The sequence below is a fragment of the Grampus griseus genome (genome assembly GCF_964374135.1).
Source record: "Grampus griseus genome assembly, chromosome: 3".
Lineage (NCBI taxonomy): Eukaryota > Metazoa > Chordata > Mammalia > Artiodactyla > Delphinidae > Grampus > Grampus griseus.
In genome coordinates this window covers 46,539,580-46,563,707 of record NC_139019.1, presented here as the reverse complement: position 1 = coordinate 46,563,707, position 24,128 = coordinate 46,539,580, and the positions used below count along the sequence as shown (strand labels likewise).

Genomic DNA, 24,128 nt, shown 5'->3' with positions numbered 1-24,128 from the left:
AGGCTTGATAAATGACTTACATTTCATTATTTGGGGAGAATAAATATATTGTGAAATGTAGTTTTTACCTCAAACTTTCATTTACTAAAGATCTGAAATACTAACTATAATTATTTTCAGTGCTTTTGTTGTCGTTTTACCACATCATATTCTTTCTTCATAGTCTCAATCTCTTCCCCTTGGACAACTTGAATTTGTACCCTTTCCTATGTCTCCTATTCCTACTTCCTCCCTCTCTTTGAACCTTTTCCTTCCTATTCGCCTCCACATTTCTTGCTAGTATTGCAAATGGCGGGAGGTGAGGAGTAGAGTATCAATAACAGGATACGAAGGGTTGAGTGAGGATGGATGCTAAGTCAGGGAAGTGGTCACATCTGTTGTCTCAGAATGCAGTGGTGTTCACTAGTCAGTTCTTTGGTTTCAAATTGTACATTACGTATAATTAGATTTGAATGTGGGTGATTTAGATAACCATAAGATAACATCCTAAAGACAATTATTATTATCTATTTCCTTCTAGTCTGTTAGCAGTGTGTGTGTGTATGAGTGTGTATTACAGAGTTTGAGAACATTCTGTATATGTCCTATTGGCTCCTGCTTTTTCCATTTGACAAAATGCTGTCTAAATTTCTTTAATAACTTCTTTTTAGTAGCTACTTTGTATTTATGATATAGATATATTTCTAGGGTCATTTGTTTTAGCTGGATGATTTTTGGTTGTCTCAAAGTTTTCACCCTTAATTTCGTTACAAATAACACCCTTATTCAAAATGTGGAGCTGCATTGCTGACAACCTTCTTAGGTTAATTTCCAGAGAAGTGGTATTACTAGGTTAAAGGACATGACTGTTTTTAAGGTTCTTAGTGCACACTGTAAAGTGACTTTCCAGAAAGTTTCTTTCATCTTTTATTTCTCTAGTTGGTCATCTACTCTCTTGATTAATCATAGTATTATTATCATTAAAAAAGTTGTCAACATAATGGGTCAAAAATGGGGACATAATGATCTCATGGAATTTATTATTACTAGAAGGAGGACCCAGTTTTTTTCTGTGAATTATTATTTATGTTCTAAGCTAATTTTTCCATTGAGAGAAGAGTGTTTTCCTTACTAATTTGTAAAAGAACTTACATATTAAGGATATTTACCATTTGACATACCAGGTGCTAATATTTTTTCAGTTTATAATTTATCTGAAGTTTTATATATTTTTATAAATGAAAGTTTCCAATATTTAAAAAATTCATTTCATTTGTGATTTCTTCCATTGTCATTATGCTTATAAACACTTCCCCACCCCAAAGTCAATTAAATGTTTACTTATATTTTATTTTTATGGCTTATTTTTTTATGTTAAAAGAACACATAACATAATATTTACCACCTTAATGGTAATTTTTCAGTGTACAGTACAGTAGTGTTAACTATATGTACATTGTTGTACAGCAGGTCTCTAGAATGTTTTATCTTACAAAGCTGAAACTCTATACCCACAGAACGACAAATCCTCTTCACCCTTTCCCCAATCCCTGGCAACACCACTCTACTTTCTGTTTAAGAGTTTGATTATTTAAGATACTTCCTAAAAATGAAATTATTCAGTATTTGATATTTTGTGACTGATTTCACTTAGCATAATGTCGAGGTTCATCCATGTAACATTTGACAAGATATTCTTTTTTAAAAGGCTGAATAGAATTCCATTGTATGTATAAATCACATTGTCTTTATTCATTAATCTGTTGATAGACATTTGGTTTGCTTTCACCTCTTGGCTATTTTGAATAGTGCTGCTCTGAACATTAGTGTACAAATATCTCCCTGTGATCTTGTTTTCAGTTCTTTTGGATATATACCAAGAAGCAGGGTTGCTAGTTTTATATATATATATATATATATATTTTATATATATATATATATAGTTATAGTTATATAGTTATATATAGTTATAATATATATAGTTATATATATATTGTTATATATAGTTATATTTTTTGAAGAAACTCCATACTATTTTCCAAAGCAGTTACACCATTTTACAATCTCACCAACAGTTCACAAGGGTTCCAATTTCTCCACATCCTTGCCAACACTTGTTGTTTTGTCTTTTTGATAGCCATCCTAGTGTATGAGAGGTGATAGCTCATTGTGTGTGTTGTTTCTTGTTTGTTTGTTTGTTTGTTTTTTACTCATTGTGGTTTTGATTTGCGTTTTTCCAAATGACTGGTGATGTTGAGCATCTTTTCATATGCTTATTAGCTGTTTGTTTATCATCTTTGGAAAAATGTCTGTTCAAGTCCTATGCCCATTTTTTAACTGAGTTATTTGATATTTTGTTGTTGAGTCTTAGGTGTTCTTTATATATTCTGGATATTTACCCTTTATCAGATATACTATTTGCACATATTCTCTCATTTTCCTTTGTGCATCTTCTATTGATATTTTCTTTGTGGTTACCATAGGGATTACATAAGATATTTTATAGTTATAACAATCTATTTTAAACTGATAATTTCAATCAGATACAAAAATGCTACTTCTTTACATCCCCCCACACATACTTTATGTTATCAGTTTTATTTATTATATATTTTTGTATTTTGTATGCACTAACATAGTTTTATAGTTACTGTTTTCATATGCTTTTATCTTTTAAATTGAATACCAGGATTTAAATTGATTTGTGCACCACAGGATTCTGTATTTGTGTAAATATTTACCTTTACCAGAGAGCTTTATATTTTCATATGATTTTGTGTTGCTGTCTAATGTCCTTTTGTTTCAACTTGAAGGACTCCCTTTAGCAATTCTTATGAGCCAGATCTAGTGGTGATGAACTCCCTCAAGCTTTTGTTTATCTGAGAAGATATTTATAGCTTCTTCATTTTGAAGGACAGTTTTGGCAAATATAATATTCTTGGTTGGCAGTTTTTTCTCTTTCAACATTTTAAATATATAATCCCATTCTCCTCTAGCCTGTAATGTTTTTGCTGAGAAAATTCACTGGCAACCTTATATGAGCTCCCTTTTCTCTTGCTGCTTTCAAGATATTCTCTTTGTGTTTGACTTTTGACAGTTTGATTATAGTGTGTTCAGTGTAGCCTTTTTGGAGTTTGACTTAGTTCAAGCTCTTTTTTTCTGGAATTTGGATGTCCGGTTCCTTCCTCAGAATTGGGAAATTTTCAGCCATTATTTCTTCAAATAGCTCTCTGTACTTTTCTCTTTCTTCTCTTTCTGGGACTCCCATAATGTGTATATTAGTCTACTTTATCATATCTCATAGTCCCTTAGGATTTCTTCAATTTTTTTATGCTTTTTTATTTTTATGCCTTTGATGGTATAATTTCAAATGACCTGTCTTTGAGTTTGCTGATTCTTTCTTCTGCTTAATTAAGTGTGTTGTTGAACCCCTCTAGTGAAATTTTTCAACTCAGTTATCACATTCTTAATTCCAGAATTTCTGTTTGGTTTTTTTTTATGGTTTCTGTCTCTTTGTTGATATTTTCAGTCTGTTCATACACCATTTTCCTAATTTCATTTATTTGTCCATCTGTGCTCTCTTGTAGTACCTTGAGCTTCTTTAGGACAATTATTTTGAATCTTTTAGGTAATTCATAGATCCCCATTTCTTTAGGGTAAACTTCTGGAAATTTATTTTGTTCTTTTGAATGGGCCATGTTTCCCTGTGTCTTTGTGTGTCTTAATTTTTGCTGTTATTTGTGCATTTGAAAAAACAATACTTAGGTTTACAGAGAGCGTTTGTAGACAAGAGGAGGTCCTTCACAAGCTAGCATGGCTAGAAATTCTAGAGGCCTCTCGAAACTTTTCTGGGGATGCATCTTCCCTGGACTTGTGCATGTAATTGCTCAATTAGTGAGGTTTCCCTGTTTCTTTTTCAGGAGTTTAATAATCTCTTGCTCCCTCTGGGGTCTGTCTGCAGTACTAAAGATTCTCTAGTGCTGCAGAGCTCTCTTTTGTTCTCAGGGGCCCCCACACATCCCAAGTATTCTGGCTCCCCATCAGTGCTCTGAATCAGGTGAGACAGAAACCAGTTCCTTGGGCTGTTTCACAGACACACACACAAAAGGTGTAACACTAAATGTATATTACACTCTTCTCTTCCTCCCCACCCCAAAAGCCATGAGTTGGGCTTTTTCTACCATTTGCACCAAACTGTGCTATCTTGGGAGATGGGCTATCACAGTTGAAATGAAATGGCTTTTCTTATCCATTTCAGTGTGACTGGTCTTGGCTTTGAGTTTGCTTGGGTACTAAAATTTCTTAGCTGGTTTCTGGAAGTTCTCATAAAGGCTCTTAGAACTGTATATTGTTGTTAAGTCAGTGTCTCTGTCAAGGAACAAGGTCTGGAGCTTCCTGTTCCACTATCTTGCTGATGTCACTCTATGGCTTACTTTTTTGTATTTTTAATATTTAACATTTTTATTTCCTCTTACATGATCTACATAGCGATTTTCCCCAACACTGACATAATTGTTCCTCCCGCATTAGTTGATAGTGTTTCCTTTAATACATGTTAAGTTCTTCTATAAGAAATATTTAAGAAAATCCATCCATTAAACAAGGTTTTAATCAAATAATGATAACAATTTCTTCATCTTTCCTGTAGTTCTGTGTCTATTATTTCTATTTCCCACATTACTGAATTGGCCAGAAGTTCTTGAAAAGTGTGGACAATCGTGCATTTGAGTTAACAATGGTGAGCTTTAGGGTCAGGTAAGCCTGGTCTGAAAACCTGGCTTGACCATTTACTAATAGTGTTACTCTAACCTCCCTAAAGTGGGAGGTAAGTGGCAAAATAACCCCTCTAAGCCTCATTTTCCGAATTTGTAAAATGGAAATAATAGCAGCCCTTCCTGCAGTTTTTAATGAGGATCAATGAGCTGCCTATGTACAACATGCAATATAATAAATATTTATTAATGATCCTAAATAAAAGAGATATTGGGGCACATCCTTGTAGTATTCCTTATTTTAATAAGAATAAAAAATATGTTTCACCATTGACTATAACATTGAATGTAGACTTCTAGAATATTAGCATTCTTCTGATCCTTAGTTTATCAATGAAATCTTTAATAGTTATTTGAACATCAAAGCCAAGAGAGAAAGCTCTGCAGCCTCCTTCCATGTGAAGAGGGAATTTGGCATTACTTTGTCTCCCCTTTCCTCCTACACCTCAGTCTTTATTAGTTTATTCTAAAGACTTACTTTACTATAATAAATATACCTTATCAAAAATGATTTTAGGTTTTTGTTTTCATGTTTGTAAATATTTTTTATTAATGTTGGTATTTAAGTATAACTTGAAAATGAAGACAGTAGATCTTTGTGCTCCCTTTAATGTTGTGGTTTGGCACCTGATTACTCAAGTGATAGATTTTTCAAAACAGAGAATAAGCCAGGTAAATTTTAACGTGTTTTTCTAGGAAGACATAATTTTCAGGGGCCAGAAAAACACTGTTAGCTTCTTTTATGTTGATGTGCTTCTATTACTGTGTATATCGTTGTGAAGTAAATAATTGATAGAAATCTTGTTTTTCTTTAAATTTTCTTTCTTTTCTCTGCCAACCAAATAGAATCCACTTCAGTTTTCAAGGTCACTCAGGAAAGATACAATGCTATTTACATAAGGTTAAGTGAATCCTAGAGTTTCAGACAGACTTTCTTCTTGATGAGAATATACAGTAGAATATGACTGAATGAGAAATTTTCCTATTCCTTTTTAGGAACTTTGTAGACGTTCTGATGAGCGTATTATAGAAAATGGATTTAGAAGGACTTCAGTGATTTCTGTCTGTTCTAAGCAGTTTGAAATAACACCCTAGGGCTTCCCTGGTGGTGCAGTGGTTGAGAGTCTGCCTGTCGATGCAGGGGACATGGGTTCGTGCCCCGGTCCAGGAAGATCCCACATGCTGCGGAGCAGCTGGGTCCCTGAGCCATGGCCGCTGAGCCTGCGCGTGCGGAGCCTGTGCTCCGCAACGGGAGAGGCCACAACAGTGAGAGGCCCGCATACCGCAAAAAAACAAAAACAAAAACAAAAACAAAGTGAAATCACACCCTATATTTGGATTATGCTCTGTAGATGTATGAGAGCTATCTGCTATCTTTGTGTTAACCTGGGGTGGAAATTTTCATTTTCATAAATAATTCATTTTTTTAACATCCTTATTGGAGTATAATTGCTTTACAATGGTATGTTAGTTTCTGATTTATAACAAACTGAATCAATTATACATATACATATATCCCCATATCTCTTCCCTCTTATGTATCCCTCCCTCCCACCCTCCCTATCCCACCCCTCTAGGTGGTCACAAAGCACCGAGCTGATCTCCCTGTGCTATGTGGCTGCTTCCCACTAGCTATCTATTTCATATTTGTTAGTGTATATATGTCCATGCCACTCACTCACTTTGTCCCAGCTTACCCTTCCCCCCCATATCCTCAAGTCCATTCTCTAATAGGTCTGCGTATTTTTTTAAACTTTTTATTGGAGTATAATTACTTTAAAATGGTGTCTTAGTTTCCCCATATCTCTTCCCTCTTGCCTCTCCCTCCCTCCCACCCTCCCTAACCCAACCCTCTAGGTGGTAACAAAGCACTGAGCTGACCTCCCTGTGCTATACGGCTGCTTCCCACTAGCTATCTATTTTACGTTTGGTAGTGTATATATGTCCATGCCACTCTCTCACTTTGTCACAGCTTACCCTTCACCCTCCCCATATCCTCAAGTCCATTCTCTAGTAGGTCTGAGTCTTTATTCCTGTCTTACCCCTAGGTCCTTCATGACATTTTTTTTTCTTAAGTTCCATATATGTGTGTTAGCATACGGTATTTGTCTTTCTCCCTCTGGCTTACTTCACTCTGTATGACAGACTCTAGGTCCATCCACCTCATTACAAATAGCTCAATTTCGTTTCTTTTTATGGCTAAGTAATATTCCATTGTATATATGTGCCACATCTTCTTTATCCATTCATCCAATGATGGACACTTAGGTTGCTTCCATGTCCTGGCTATTGTAAATGCACATTTTGGCTGTAATGAACATTTTGCTACATGACTCTTTTTGAATTATGGTTTTCTCAGGGTATATGCCCAGTAGTGGGATTGCTGGGTCATATGGTGGTTCTATTTGTAGTTTTCTAAGGAACCTCCATACTGTTCTCCATAGTGGCTGTACCAATTCACATTCCCACCAGCAGTGCAAGAGTGTTCCCTTTTCTTCACACCCTCTCTAGCATTTATTATTTCTAGAATTTTTGATGATTGCCATTCTGACTGGTGTGAGATGATAGCTTATTGTAGTTTTGATTTGCATTTCTCTAATGATTAATGATGCTGAGCATTCTTTCATGTGTTTGTTGGCAATCTGTATATCTTCTTTGGAGAAATGTCTATTTAGGTCTTCTGCCCATTTTTGGTTTGGGTTGTTTTTTTCTTTGTTACTGAGCTGCATGAGCTGCTTGTAAATTTTGGAGATTAATCCTTTGTCAGTTGCTTCATTTGCAAATATTTTCTCCCATTCTGAGGGTTGTCTTTTGGTTTTGTGTATGGTTTCCTTTGCTGTGCAAAAGTTTTGAAGTTTCATTAGGTCCCATTTGTTTATTTTTGTTTTTATTTCCATTTCTCTAGGAGGTGGGTCAAAAAGGATCTTGCTGTGATTTATGTCATAGAGTGTTCTGCCTATGTTTTCCTCTAATGTAAGGCCTTTAATCCATTTTGAGCTTATTTTTGTCTATGGTGTTAGGGAGTGTTCTAATCTCATACTTTTACATGTACCCGTCCAGTTTTCCCAGCACAACTTATTGAAGAGGCTGTCCTTTCTCCACTGTACATGCCTGCCTCCTTTATCAAAGATAAGGTGACCATATGTGCGTGGGTTTATCTCTGGGCTTTCTATCCTGTTCCATTGATCTATATTTCTGTTTTTGTGCCAGTACCATACTGTCTTGATTACTGTAGCTTTGCAGTATAGTCTGAAGCCATGGAGCCTGATTCTTCCAGCTCCGTTTTTCGTTCTCAAGATTGCTTTGGCTATTCGGGGTCTTTTGTGTTTCCATACAAATTGTGAAATTTTTTGTTCTAGTTCTGTGAAAAATGCCAGTGGTAGTTTGATAGGGATTGCATTGAATCTGTAGATTGCTTTGGGTAGTAGAGTCATTTTCACAATGTTGATTCTTCCAATCCAAGAACATGGTATATCTCTCCATCTATTTGTATCATCTTTAATTTCTTTCATCAGTGTCTTATAATTTTCTGCATACAGGTCCTTTGTCTCCTTAGGTAGGTTTATTCCTAGATATTTTATTCTTTTTGTTGCAGTGGTAAATGGGAGTGTTTTCTTAATTTCACTTAGAGATTTTTCATCCTTAGTGTATAGGAATGCCAGAGATTTCTGTGCATTAATTTTTTATCCTGCTAGTTTACCAAATTCATTGATTAGCTCTAGTAGTTTTCTGGTAGCATCTTTAGGATTCTCTATGTATAGTACCATGCCATCTACAAACAGTGACAGCTTTACTTCTTCTTTTCCAATCTGGATTCCTTTTATTTCCTTTTCTTCTCTGGTTGTTGTGGCTAAAACTTTCAAAACTATGTTGAATAATAGTGGTGAGAATGGGCAACCTTGTCTTGTTCCTGATGTTAGTGGAAATGGTTTCCGTTTTTCACCATTGAGGATGATGTTGGCTGGGTTTGGCTTATATGGCCTTTATTATGTTGAGGAAAGTTCCCTCTATGCCTACTTTCTGCAGGGTTTTTATCATAAATGGGTGTTGAATTTTGTCAAAAGCTTTCTCTGCATCTATTGAGATGATCATATGGTTTTTCTCCTTCAGTTTGTTAATATGGTGTATCACGTTGATTGATTTGCGTATATTGAAGAATCCTTGCATTCCTGGAATAAACCCCACTTGATCATGGTGTATGATCCTTTTAATGTGCTGTTGGATTCTGTTTGCTAGTATTTTGTTGAGGATTTTTGCATCTATGTTCATCAGTGATACTGGCCTGTAGTTTTCTTTTTTTGTGATGGCTCTGTCTGGTTTTGGTATCAGGGTGATGGTGGCCTTGTAGAATGAGTTTGGGAGTGTTCCTCCCTCTGCTATATTTTGGAGAGTTTGAGAAGGATAGGTGTTATCTCTTCTCTAAATGTTTGATAGATTTCACCTGTGAAGCCATCTGGTCTTGGGCTTTTGTTTGTTGGAAGATTTTTAATCACAGTTTCAATTTCAGTGCTTGTGATTGGTCTGTTCATATTTTCTATTTCTTCCTGATTCAGTCTTCGCAGGTTGTGCATTTCTAAGAATTTGTCCATTTCTTCCAGGTTGTCCATTTTATTGGCATAGTGTTGCTTGTAGTAATCTCTCATGATCTTTTGTATTTCTGCAGTGTCAGTTGTTACTTCTCCTTTTTCATTTCTAATTCTATTGATTTGAGTCTTCTCCCTTTTTTTCTTGATGAGTCTGGCTAATGGTTTATCAATTTTGTTTATCTTCTTAAAGAACCAGCTTTTAGTTCTATTGATCTTTGCTGTTGTTTCCTTCATTTCATTTATTTCTGATCTGATCTTTATGATTTCTTTCCTTCTGCTAACTTTGGGGTTTTTTGTTCTTCTTTCTCTAATTGCTTTAGGTGCAAGGTTAGGTTGTTTACTTGAGATGTTTCCTGTTTCTTAAGGTAGGATTGTATTGCTAAAAAATTCCCTCTTAGAACTGCTTTTGCTGCATCCCATAGGTTTTGGGTTGTCGTGTCTCCATTGTCATTTGTTTCTAGGTATTTTTTTATTTCCTCTTTGATTTCTTCAGTGATCACTTTGTTATTAAGTAGTGTATTGTTTAGCCTCCATGTGTTTGTATTTTTTACAGATCTTTTCCTGTAATTAATATCTAGTCTCATAGCGTTGTGGTCGGAATATCTAGTCTCATAGCGTTGTGAAATTGATACAATTTCAATTTTCTTAAATTTACCAAGGCCTGATTTGTGACCCAAGGTATGACCTATCCTGGAGAATGTTCCATGAGCTCTTGAGAAAAATGTGTATTCTGTTGTTTTTGGATGGAATGTCCTATAAATATCAATTAAGTCCATCTTGTTTAATGTATCATTTAAAGCTTTTGTTTCCTTATTTATTTTCATTTTGGATGATCTGTCCATTTGTGAAAGTGGGGTGTTAAAGTCCCCTACTATGAATGTGTTACTGTCGATTTCCCCTATTACGGCTGTTAGTATTTGCCTTATATATTGAGGTGCTCCTATGTTGGGTGCATACATATTTACAATTGTTATATCCTTCTTGGATCGATCCCTTGATCATTATGTAGTGTCCTTCTTTGTCTCTTCTAATAGTCTTTATTTTAAAGTCTATTTTGTCTGATATGAGAATTGCTACTCCAGCTTTCTTTTGGTTTCCATTTTCATAGAATATCTTTTTCCATCCCCTTACTTTCAGTCTACGTGTCTCTAGGTCTGAAGTGGGTTTCTTGTAGGCAGCATATATATGGGTCTTGTTTTTGTATCCATTCAGCCAGTCTGTGTCTTTTGGTGGGAGCATTCAATCCATTTACATTTAAGGTAATTATTGATATGTATGTTCCTATTCCCATTCTCTTAATTGTTTTGGGTTTGTTATTGTAGGTCTTTTCCTTCTCTTTTGTTTCTTGCCTAGAGAAGTTCCTTTAGCATTTGTTGTAAAGCTGGTTTGGTGGTGCTGAACTCTCTCAGCTTTTGCTTGTCTGTAAATGTTTTAATTTCTCCATCAAATCTGAATGAGATCCTTGCTGGGTAGAGTAATCTTGGTTGTAGGTTTTTCTCCTTCATCACTTTAAATATGTCCTGGCAGTCCCTTCTGGCTTGCAGAGTTTCTGCTGAAAGATCAGCTGTTAACCTTATGGGGATTCCCTTGTGTGTTATTTTTCCTTGCTGCTTTTTTTTTTTCCTTGCTGCTTTTAATATGTTTTCTTTGTATTTAATTTTTGACAGTTTCATTAATATGTGTCTTGGTGTGTTTCTCCTTGGATTTATCCTGTATGGGACTCTCTGTGCTTCCTGGACTTGATTAACTATTTCCTTTCCCATATTAGGGAAGGTTTCAACTATAATCTCTTCAAATATTTTCTCAGTCCCTTTCTTTTTCTCTTCTTCTTGTGGAACCCTTATAATTCGAATGTTGTTGCGTTTAATATTGTCCCAGAGGTCTCTGAGACTGTCCTCAGTTCTTTTCATTCTTTTTTCTTTATTCTGCTCTGCAGTAGTTATTTCCATTCTTTTATCTTCCAGGTCACTTATACGTTTTTCTTTAAAATAAGGTTATTAAAAAATAATTATTAAGATACCATGTAGAGTATTTTTAATTTCATTTATTGTGTTGTTCATCATTGCTTCTTTCATCTTTAGTTCTTCTAGGTCCTTGTTAAATGTTTTTTGCATTTTGTCTATTCTATTTCCAAGATTTTGGATCATCTTTACTGTCATTATTCTGAATTCTTTTTCAGGTAGACTGCCTATTTCCTCTTCATTTGTTAGGTCTGGTGGGTTTTCATCTTTGTCTTTCATCTTCTGTGTGTTTTTCTGTCTTCTCATTTTGCTTATCTTACTGTGTTTGGGGTCTCCTTTTTGCAGGCTGCAGGTTCGTAGTTCTCATTGTTTTTGGTGTCTGTCCCCAGTGGCTAAAGTTGGTTCAGTGGGTTGTGTAGGCTTTCTGGTGGAGGGGACTAGTGCCTGTGTTCTGGTGGATGAGGCTGGATATTGTCTTTCTGGTGGGCAGGTCCACGTCTGGTGGTGTGTTTTGGGGTGTCTGTGGACTTATTATGATTTTAGGCAGCCTCTCTGCTAATGGGTGGGATTGTGTTCCTGTCTTGCTAGTTTTTTGGCATAGGGTGTCCAGCACTGTAGCTTGCTGATCATTGAGTGAAGCTGGGTGCTGGTGTTGAGATGGAGATCTCTGGGAGATTTTTGCCGTTTGATATTATGTGGAGCTGGGAGGTCTCTTGTGGACCAGTGTCCTGAAGTTGGCTCTCCCACCTCAGAGGCACAGCACTGACTCCTGGCTGTAGCACCAAGAGCCTTTCATCCACACGGCTCAGAATAAAAGGGAGAAAAAGTAGAAAGAAAGAAAGAGGATAAAATAAAATAAAATAAAATAAAATAAAGCAAGATAAAATAAGGTTATTAAAAAATAATTATTAAGAAAAAAAAATTTTTTTAAGAAAAAAAAAACCGGATGGATAGAACTCTAGGACAAATGGTGAAAGCAAAGCTATACAGACAAAATCTCAAACAAAAGCATACACATACACACTCACAAAAAGAGGAAAAGGGGAAAAAATAATAAATCTTGCTCTCAAAGTCCACCTCCTCAATTTGGGATGATTCGTTGTCTATTCATGTATTCCACAGATGCAGGGTACATCAAGTTGATTGTGGAGCTTTAATACGCTGATTCTTATGCTGCTGGGAGAGATTTCCCTTTCTCTTCTTTGGTCACACAGCTCCTGGGGCTCAGCTTTGGATTTGTCCCCGCCTCTGCGTGTAGGTCGCTGTAGGGCGTCTGTTCTTAGCTCAGACAGGACGGGGTTAAAGGAGCAGCTTACTCAGGGGCTCTGGCTCACTCAGGCCGGGGGGCAGGGAGGGGTGTGGATGCGGGGTGAGCCTGCGGCGGTAGAGGCCAGCGGGATGTTGCACCAGCCTGAGGCATGTCGTGCGTTCTCCTGGGGAAGTTGTCCCCGGATCCCGGGACCCTGGCAGTGGTGGGCTGCACAGGCTCCCCGGAAGGGAGGTGTGGATAGTGACCTGTGCTCGCACACAGGCTTCTTGGTGGCGGCAGCAGCAGCCTTAGCGTCTCATGCCCGTCTCTGGGGTCTGCGCTATTAGCCGCGCCTCGCGCCCGTCTCTAGAGCTCCTTTAGGCAGCGCTCTTAATCCCCTCTCATCGCGCACCAGGAAACAAAGAGGGAAGAAAAAGTCTCTTGCCTCTGTCGCAGCTCCAGACTTTTCGCCAGACTGCCTTCCGGCTAGCCATGGCGCACTAGCCCCCTGCATGTTGTGTTCATGCCGCCAACCCCAGTCCTCTCCCTGGGATCTGACCTCCAAAGCCCGAGCCTCAGCTTCCAGCCCCGCCCGCCCCGGTGGGTGAGCAGACAAGCCTCTTGGGCTGGTGAGTGCTGGTCGGCACCGATCCTCTGTGCGGGAATCTCCACGCTTTGCCCTCCACACCCCTGTTGCTGTGCTCTCCTCCGCAGCTCTGAAGCTTTCCCTCTCCGCCACCCGCAGTCTCCGCCCGCGAAGGGGCTTCCTAATGTTTGGATACTTTTCCTCCTTCACAGCTCCCTCCCACTGATGCAGGTCACGTCCCTATCCTTTTGTCTCTGTTTTTCCTTTTTTCTTTTGCCCTACCCAGGTACGTGGGGAGTTTCTTGCCTTTTGGGAGGTCTGAGGTCTTCTGCCAGCGTTCAGTAGGTGTTCTGTAGGAGTTGTTCCACGTGTAGATGTATTTCTGGTGTATCTGTGGGGAGGAAGGTGATCTCCGCATCTTACTCTTCTGCCATCTTCCTCTGCTCAGAATGCTCTTTCCTGAATTAAAAGAACTTAGGTATTTACATTTATTGCCTTGACTTGTGAGTTTCCTATAAGATTATTTGAGCGAGCTTAGCATTGGATTTTAAGATAAAAATATATATATATATATATATATATAAAATGAGTAATGAGATAAGGGGATAATATTTAGCATAAGGCTGAGGAATTTTAAGGCAGATTTTCAATTATTGCTTTAGTATATTGTGAACAATTCATTGAGACATAGCAGAATTTATGTATATATATATATACACACACACACGTACAATGTCTATGATATATATATACATACACATAATGTCTATCATTGTATATAGTTCTTTTAGATTCTGAATATAATCTTCAATTCTTTTCAATATAACCTATTAAATTTTACCCTAGTTCTTAAAGAGTTGGTTCAATTTTCAAAAATTGTCTTGTTTACAAATTCAGGCCCAGGGAAACTACTTTTTCAGAGTAAATTAGGAAACTAATTAGACAGCAGCAAGGATCATAACATTGGAAGTTATAAAAACTAATCTTCAGCTTACTCTGTCTTCCTCCTGAAAATTCATGCAGTATTTAACTTGCTAACTTCTACAATGCTCTGCACAGAATAGGTACTGTGGAGCACTGAGTGCCTGAAATCTTTTATTAGTTTTTTTAAAAATTAGGTGAAAATGCTTATCATAATGAATCTATATTTGAAAGAAGTTTCAAACATGGGAATAGACCAAAGCAATCTGAGTGGCTCATATCCTGAAATTTTAAAAGAAATTCCTTGTATGGGCTGCAGCCTCTACCTAACTTACATTAGTAATTACAAACAGAACATTACTAGTAATACCAATATCTAATACTATTTCTCCATTTCCTGATTTCTTACAGTTGAGAAAATGGAGTCAAGTTTGTCTGTTTTCTTCATTCATGCCTTCAGCAAGGTTTATTTTGCATGTGTTTTTTGTTTTAAACATCTTTATTGGAGTATAATTGCTTTACAATGGTGTGTCAGTTTCTGCTTTATAACAAAGTGAATCAGTTATACATATACATTGTCCCAGGCACTGGCTGAGTACTGGAGGTACAATAGTTCTTATGGCATGCTCCTCTCCTTCTAGATGTGTCCAAGCTAACAAATGGAATGACACAGGAATTAATCATTTCACTACAACTGGAAGGCTGAAAGCTGACTTGGGGTCATAAATAAAAAGGCAGAATTTATTTGTATTCATTGTCTTGGATAATATTTTCAACATGAGTGTGTTAAAGGAGGTCATTGAGAGAACTTGACCACCAGTTGACCTGTGAGCTGGACCCAGGTAATCAGAAGCTGCTCACCCCCTCCCTGGTCCATGGAATGTTCTGCCCACCATTCTCCTAGTAGGAGCAGTTTTCGAAGATGCAGGCTTGAGAGAACAATGTGTTGTTGAGTTCACCTGGACAGTATACATAACTGAACCCAGTTAAGGCCTCTATATAACCTTTTCAGATTCTGGCAGCACGTGCCGAGATCTAGTTGCCTTGCGGCCGCCCAAGACAAACCTGTATGTAAGTTCCCTTCCTTATTAATTCTGTCACCTACTGATCTGGAGTGGCCTGCCTCTTTCTTTGGCCTCTCTTGCCCTCGTGTACAGGGGCCAGGTTCAGATTTCACCTGGGAAGCTCCTGAGGTTTCAAACCAGTAGTGTGTAGGGTGAGAAGAGAAATGGTTGAGGATAGCTCATTGGAGAGTGTCTAGATTCAAGAGACAGTTAACAGGGGATCCATCAATGAGACTAAACAGAACTGATTGGAGAAGTAGACAGGACCCAAAAAGAAATGCCTGATTCACAAGGTAGTCATACCGCTTAGTTTGCCTGAGACAGTCCTAGTTTTCTCCTTTGGTTGATGTCACTTCTGGCTAGCACCCTCTTTCACTCACAAAAGTGTTCATCCTACTGATGCACTCCTAAAGAGCGCTAAGTCCTCTGTTACAGCTCTTCATCACACATTGGTGAAGACCTATTATATTTATCTTTCTCCTCACATGAATAATGAGTACTTAAGGAAAAAGGAAGTGTCTAATTCATCTGTATTTCTAGCACCCCACACACATTTTCAAGGTAGTGGATGCTCAATGAATATCTAATTAAGGAATTACCCAGAAAAGAATGATGTTATAATTAAGATAATTTGAACTCAAAGAGTAGAGATATGATTATATATATAATACAGCACTAGCTGTAACAAGGAGACTCTAAATTTTAGTGCCTTTCCACAATGGAAAATTATTTGTGGCTCATGTGGCCCAAATTAAGCATTCAAGTGGCTCTCCTCTGAACAGTGACTTAGAAACCATGATATCTCCCATCTTTTGTCTTCACCATCTTCAGTATCCAGTAAGGAGTTCCAGAGGGGGAGAGAAATGAGGGATTGTACTCACAGTTTTTATGGGACAGCTGGAAAATGGCACATTTCCTTAGCCTGTAATCCTTTGCATATAAGGTAATGCCATTGATGTACCTATATCTACCTGCAAGGGAATCTGGAAATATGGTCTAGCTGGTGCTCAGAAAGAAACATTTTCTGCTATAATGCCAATGTACATTCACATATATTTTAAAATAATTTCTCTATAGAAAATTTCATATATATGTGTAAAATATTTATACATATATATGAAACAAATATCAAAAACCCGAGATTATCAACAGCACAGCAATTTATTTATCACCAGTTATATGTATGTCCCTGCACTAAAGGCCTTAAGTGGCTTGCAATCTATTTTGGGAGGGGAAAGAAAAAGAGAACAAAGAAACTAATTAACTATCCTTCATGGAGACTGAAGAAAACAGCAATAATAATGATTCCAGCAACAACAACAACAACATATTTAACACTCACACATGCGTTGTAACTCTTAATCATTGAGGGATTGCCTTCTTTAGGTATGTATTTCAGGGAGGCACTTGTCCTAACAGTGAAAACAATTACTTTCAAGTTATTTTTCTGTCAACTATTCCAAGTAAGTTGGTTAGTTACCAAAGAGAATTTTGTTTTATTAAAAATTAACAGGTTTGTATTAAACTCATTCAAATATTTTAGTGTCTTTTTTCTTTGGATATTGCATATCTTGAAGCTGAATGTGAGATATTTTTGAGTCCCATCAATAGCAAGTTCAATGTAGTTTCATTTTTTTATTATGACTTTTATTGTACTTTTAAACTCAAAATAGTACAAATTTATAGGGAATATAGGAACTAGTAATAAACAACAATGTGAAAATCACCACCAACACCATCACCTAGAGAAAGCCATTTTAGAGAACTGGGATATATCTTTCTAAAATTTTTCTATAAATATAATATGTTTTGGTGTTTGTTTTTGTTTTAGTGTTGTTTTACAAAAATTAGATCACATTGTAATCTGTTTTTCCCACTCGGCATTATGTCATGAACATAATCACATATTCTTCTGCATTATTTTAACAGCCTCATAGTATTTCATAATATGATGTATCAAAATTTATTAAGCCAATCCCTCAGTACAATAATTAGATTATATCTGGTTATTCTTTATCATAAATAAGCTGCAGTGAACATCTTTTTGTTATTGAGTCTTTGCCAGACCATCTTATTGGACCATGTCTAAAATGTCAAAACCATTAGTTCCCAAATTTAAGCATACATAAGAACCATAGTGGAGACTTACTCAGACTCCCAGGCCCTAATAATAGAGATACTGATTAGGCAGATCTGGAATAGGGCCTGGGAGTCTGAATTTTAGCAAGTACCTTCTGTGATTCTCACGCAGGAAGTTTGAGCATCACTTTTTTGAGAAATAACAGCTTAGAGATGCTATACATACTGTCTTTTCCCTCGACCCTTGTAAAAATGTCATTTTCCTACAATAACATGAAATACATATTGTCCTGGTGATCATTTTTACATTTCTTTCCAAAATAAGGCCATTTAACCTATCACCTTCTACCGGGTAAAGTTCTGTTTCTTTTTAAAATATCATTGATACACATTGATATGGAATTTTTTAAAAGCCACTTGTTATGCTATTTTTGAATGGAATGTTAGGATATAGACATCTATAGCTTTATCATTTTTATTATCAAGATGAAAATGCTACACTTTATTTTTAATAGAGGTTGTTCTCTCAGAAGTTACCTCTTGAGGTGGTTTTATCTAAAAGAGAATGTCACAAACCTTAAGTCTTTTATCACATGACCTGGGTTATAGAAAGCATTCCTTCAGTTACAATGCTATCTTTATAAAAAGATATTAACTTTGGCCAGCTACATTCAGTGTTTAGCTCTGCTAGACTCATCTTTTTTTCTTCTTTTCCACGTTTGTCCCAAAGAAGGATGTCTACACACTTAAGTCATTCATTAACTTCTCTTGAGAAATACGCGAGGCAAATCATGACCTGTTAGCAGTCCCAGAGTGTGGCTGTAGTTTGCAATTCTGTCCTTAAACGAACACACAGAACGTTGTAAGCACATAGAGGCTCACTTTCTCAAACTAAAAGCTAAGAATGGTACACGTGCACACGTTTTCCCTTTATTATATATATTTGCCATCTCACTAAGCACTGATTTTACCACTGGCTATTATAAAATCTGAGTATTTCAGAGCTGAAAGTAGCCTTAAGGTTCATTTTGTACAATCTCTTGATTGTATGACTAAGGAAACTAAAGTCCAGAAAGGTAAAATGACTCAACACCACATAAGTAATTAGTGGCAGAGTCAGGCCTAGATCTCTGTCTCCTGACTTAATCAACAAGGATTCTCCACTAATTTCCACTGTTTATGTAGGGCTCAATTCTGTTCATTTTTTTAAAAATGTGAGGCATATTAAATTATGGTCAATTACTGTGTGTTCAATTCTTTTCTGGAAGTATGTACCTTGCCAGGGACCATACTTGTTAGAGGTAGTACAGAGTAGCTATTAGTTTCAGGTTTAACTAAAATAGATTTGGGTTTGGATTTTGACTTGTAGGGTGATCAATCATCCTAGTTTGCTTGGGATTGGTGGGTTCTCCTGAACATGGGACTTGCAGTCCTAAAAGCAGAAAGGCCCAGGCAAACAGGAATGTTGGTTACCCTACTAACCACGTGGCTGTGTGACCAGGGCATGTGATGATAAAGGTCTCTGTTTCTTTATGTGTGAAATGGGAAAAGTAATAGAACCTAACCCAGAGGACTTAAGTGAAAATTAAATGAGGTGATATATGAAAAGCACAGCACTCACTAAGTAAACCCAGCACTTGATAAGGACTCAATAAATATTAGTCATTATTATTAAAACTATTTTCTAGTTTTATTGAGATATAATTGACATACAGCAGTGTATACATTTACTGTATACAGCATAATGATTTGACTTAAAAATATTGTAAAATAATGACCACAGGTTTAGTTAACATTCATCATGTTGTGTAGATACAAAAAAAAAAGAAAAAATACTTTTTTCCTTGTGATGAGAACTCTTAGGGTTTACTCTCTTAATAACTCTCGTGTATACCATCCAGCCATGTCAACTGTAGTCATCAGGCTATACATTACATCCCTAGTACTTATTTATTTTATAACTGGAAGCTTGTACCTTTTGACCCCTTTCATTCAATTTCCCCTCCCCCACGCCCACTTCTCGTAACCACAAAGCTGATCTGATGAGTTTGGGTTTTTTTCTTTAGATTCCATGTATAAGTGTGCTCATACAGGGTTTATTTTTCTCTGTCTGACTTACTTCACTTAGCATAATGCCCTCAAGATCCATGCATGTTGTCTCAAGTGGCAGGATGTCCTGATTTTTAAAGCCACTATTATTACTGATGTTGTTTTACAAAGCAAGTAGATTCCTCAAAGCACAGATTCTCAGAATCTAGATCTTCATATCTAGGACCTGAAATAAATAAACTTTGCATTTAGCTTTGACGTCTTCTTTACCTTCCGGGTGCCTTCTTTTTTGTTTCTATTTATCCATGAAATTAGACAATAAAACCCAAGGCTGAATAGAAGCCACCATTGGATGTCCTTTCACATTTTTCAAGCTATAAATCAGAAAAAGACAAATTTTCTGTTTTTGGAAAAAAATATGGATGAATTAAGTATCAAAGGCAGTATAGTGCTATGAAAAGATAAAGGGAATTAGCCTGGATTATAATAATAATAGCTGCCATTTTGTTGAGTGCAAACCGTGGGCCATCTATTAGTACTTCATACACTTTGTATCTCTGATCCAGACAATGACCCTGAGAAGTAAATATTATTATTATCCTCAGCGTTCAAGTGGAGAACCAATCTCAGTGAGCCTAAGTTACTTGCCCAAAGATGGTAGTATAGTAAGAAGTTCAACAAAGGTTCTAAGCTAGGTCTGGACTCTGCAAAGTCAATGCACTTTTAACTTATAGCCAACAGGCTAATTTTGGAGAAAGTACTTTGCCTCTCTGGGCTAGTTTCTTCACTTGTACAACTCAGAAGGAAAGGAAATTGCCATGACTGCTTATCACATAACAGGTAATGAGCTATGCACATTACATTCATGATCTCATTTAATTCTTGTGGGTAAATATTATTTCCATTTTTGTGTGTGTTGGGGGGGAATGGGTGGGTCATCCTCCATCCTGACAGGGAATCACCCTTACCAATGGAAAGGTTTTTTAGGAAAGGGCAACTCCTACTTAGTTTCCAGAGCCCTTTCCATGTCTCAGGAGATAACCACTTCAAACAATATGCCAAAGAGACACAGTTGAGGGTGGCCAATTCTGCTCCCCTACACACTGGTCCATGGGAGAGACCCTGCCTGGCCACCCACCCAAAGAACAGAGTCACTCACCGAAGCCCTCCCTGAAACACCACTTTGGCTCCTAAAGAACAAACAGGGTGTGGAGGATAGTGGTTTGGGACTTCAGAGGGGAGAAGGGCCACTCACACGGAGATAGAAAAGCAAAGGTTTGGCCAACAAATGTGTGCTGCAGAGACGATGGATCTATTTCCATTTTTATGGTAAAGAAACAGAAAACTTAGATTAAGCAACACTCTACAAACACAACTGGCAAAGTGGCAATGCAAGGATTCTAAAACTCATTGTGTTATCTGATAACACTTGGTGGCTCTATCATTCTGTGTATATGGATATAATAAACGTTGCCAGACTAGACTTTCCAACCACTTGGAAATAATTATTACTTATGTAGCAGTATATTTTTTCAACTAGAGTCAAAATATTAAATTTTCTATTCGCAAAATTCAGCTGTGATTTAAATATATTTCTACTTGGTACTCAGATGTTCATGTCTTTTTTTTCATTCCCCTCACAAAGTCTTATCATAAAACTTTGTAAAGAATATCTGAGTAACAAGTGACATATGAAAATATGTTACAAATATGGTCCTAATTATGAAGAAAAAAAAAGAACTCATTTTCTTCCTCTTTCTTCATGTATTTATGGGTATGTAATATGTCAAGATATATATATATATATACATACATATATATATACACACACATATATATATATATGAAATTTCCACAATTCATTTCATATTTGGTAGAAAAATGTTTTGATTTACCCTTGATTTCATAGAATTCATGCACAAAACTCATAAATTCTAAGATTATTGGAAATGTCAGTTAACTGTTAACAACCAAGCCATATCTGAATATACTGGTGAACAACTTTACTATTTTTAAAATAACTCTAGATTTCAGTTATTAGTTGTAGTCTTTTCACCAAATATTTTTCTGTTAATATCACTGCTTTCTAGTTAGCATTTTTCACGTATAATTTTCCCTCAATTTCTTTCTCCAAAAGTGTAAAGCCATCATGTAATGATAAATCATGGGACTTTTGTTGATTACTGAACTTTCTTGAACTTTTGTCTTAGGCCTCTGAGGAAACACTGCATTCCACTAATGAAGAGGAAGACCCTTTGCGAGGAATGGAACCCTATCTTGTACGGAGACTTTCTTGCCGCAGTGTCCAGCTTCCCCCTCTCGCCTTTAGACAGTTGGAACAAGCTGACTTGAAAAGTGAATTGGAGAACGCTCAAAGGCCAACCAGCCTCCCCCTGAAGATTCTACCCCTGATTGCTATCACTTCCGCGGACTCCAGTGGGTGAGTGACCTTGGCGACATTTCCCCATTTTGTATTTTAGATGGTGATGGTTATCTGTGATCTTTTGAGTTTTGTGGCTCATTGCTTGATTTGAGCAGAAGGAAAATGGGGTTTCTAGAGCCAAAAGAAAGAAGGGTGATTTTTTTTTCTCAGGTAATGTTGCAATCTCTGCAGGAGGGGACGTTTTAGTGAAATTATTTTACAAGGAGGACTTGAAAAGGTATTGATGAATGATAATGAGTATCTGAAGAAGGGGACTTGGACTTGGAAATTGATCTTGGTCATAGGTAATTTAATAGAACATTTCTTAAAAAATGAGAACTAATGGACAAATTACCATGTAGGCATACATATCTGGAAATGGTAGGCAATGTTTATCGATGCAAAGCAAATTTGGAATCAAGAATAGATTGTACTGTAATTAGAATTAAAGGAAATATGCAGTTATAGTCATGAGCCTAGTAATTTGGCCTTTGACATTTTCAGGTGTTGCTTACCAGAATACTGTTTCAGTTCCCAGCACAAGGCAGTTTTATTCTGCATTAGTATGTATAGAAGAATCAGATGCAATGAGGCCTCCAATTACAAATGTAATATTTCTAGTTCCTACTTTGCAGAGTATTTATGTTTTTATTCTTTTTCTACTGTTTACAATGGAATTTTTACTCTTTAATAGCAATTCACTAGATAAAATATTGTCAAAGAAAGTGAGGATAGTGGGCACATGTTATTTGTTTTTTTGGCCAGCTCAGCTGCATTTTAAGAAGAGAGGAGGAAACCAGTGGAACATAGACAGTCTCTTGAGCATTTACTAGGATTACAAGAACAGAGCAATTTGTTATGCTGAAAATGTGATGCTCCCTCATTCTCTGCCAAGTTCAAGGCGTGTATGTCTAGAGAGGTATCTTTTGGATTTTCCTAAAAGTTGTTAGAAAAGTTGTGGTCAGAAAAAATTTCAGCAGTAACTGTCATCTAAGATGTTGAATTTAGCTGTTTGAATTGTTAAAGACCAGTTCAAAGCACCTATGTTATTAAAAGTTATGAGGAAACCTCTACTAGGTAAATAAGAAGACAACAAATTCTTACTTTGAAGCGATGGAAAGAGGAATTACATATGTGATGTGTTTGGGTTGTTTTTTTTTTTTTTCCTTGGGATGAACCATGTATATAAATAAGACTGTACACCTGTTGATCAGACACACTAAATCAGGTGGGAATTTTATATGGCAGTTTGATCTGAGCATGCTTTGAAAAATACTGTCTCAGAAATCCAATTTCCCCTCGTCGGCGTCAACACCACTTCATCTGTGTAGAGAACAGGATTCACTGCCAGGTGTGTCAGAGGTCACCAAGTCCACCCCTATGTTGATTAATTTGCTAGGAGAGCCCAGAATTCAGTAAATAGTTGTATTCGTGACTGGGATTTATCACAGAAAAAGAATGCAAAGCAAAATCAGCAAAGAGAAAGGCACATGGGGTAAAATCTGGAGGAAACCAGATACAAGCATCCAAGAGTTCCTTCTCCCAGTAGAGTCAGACAGGATGCACTTAATTCCTCCAGTAATGAGTTGTGACAACACATGTGAAGTGTGTTCACCAGGGAAGCCTTCTAGAAGCCTATTAAAAACTCAGTGTGTGTATGAGGTATTTAAGAGTCAAACTTACAGAAACAGAGTAGAGTGGAGGTTGCCAGGGGCTGGGGGTAGGGGAAATGGGGAATTGCTATTCAATGGGCATATAGTTTCAATTACAAAATGAATAAGCTCCCGAGATCTGCTGTACAGCATTGTGGCTATAGGTGAAAAGACTGTATTATGCACTTAAAATTTGGTCAGGAGAGTAGATCTCATGTTAAATGTTCTTACCACAATAAAGAAAATTAAAAATAAAAGAGAGATTCAGTGCCCAGAATTTTTATTGGGGGGTGGTCACTGGGGCACCCTCTTCGTAGCATGTGCCTAAATTCCAGATTCCCAGAAGGAAATCAGTTGTTCAGCATAAACCACACTTTTTACACAACCAGTTTAGGTAGTTGGCCACTCTTACCAGTTAGGGAACGGAGGGAACCCTCCTGAAATCCAAGTTCACAGATGCCAGCTAAGGGCTCACCTTTCCAACAGGCTTTTCTAATGATAACAGTTGCAGGCCTAGTATAAACGCTTTTCTGCACAGCAGGTTTATCTTACAATCATTATCTTGCTTTCTCTACCTTTGAGGAAGAAGGGATTATAGTTATAATTAAAATTAAAATGAACTAATTTAAGCCTGTGTTGTATTCAATTAACTTTGGTACCTCAAAAAATTTGGTGGCTAAACATGATTTCTTTTTCAAAGCTGGTGTTATATCATGTGCCCTTAGAAGAAACTGATGCAGTATATTTAATATGCCTCTGTGTAGTTAGGCAAGACATATAATTAAAAATCTCAGGTAAAAGCTAAGCT

At 36.9% G+C, this 24,128-nt stretch overlaps 1 protein-coding gene across 1 annotated transcript in view; it reads left to right on the top strand.

Moving 5' to 3' along the window:
• Positions 1-24,128, top strand: part of PDE4D (phosphodiesterase 4D) — a gene marked incomplete at its 5' end in the record, with an annotated part of 1,122,552 nt that overhangs the window by 147,745 nt on the left and 950,679 nt on the right. Inside the window, one exon of the mRNA XM_082650735.1 lies at positions 21,457-21,686. Within this exon, the coding sequence (XP_082506861.1) occupies positions 21,457-21,686 (230 nt within the window). The remainder of the gene's footprint in view (positions 1-21,456; positions 21,687-24,128) is intronic.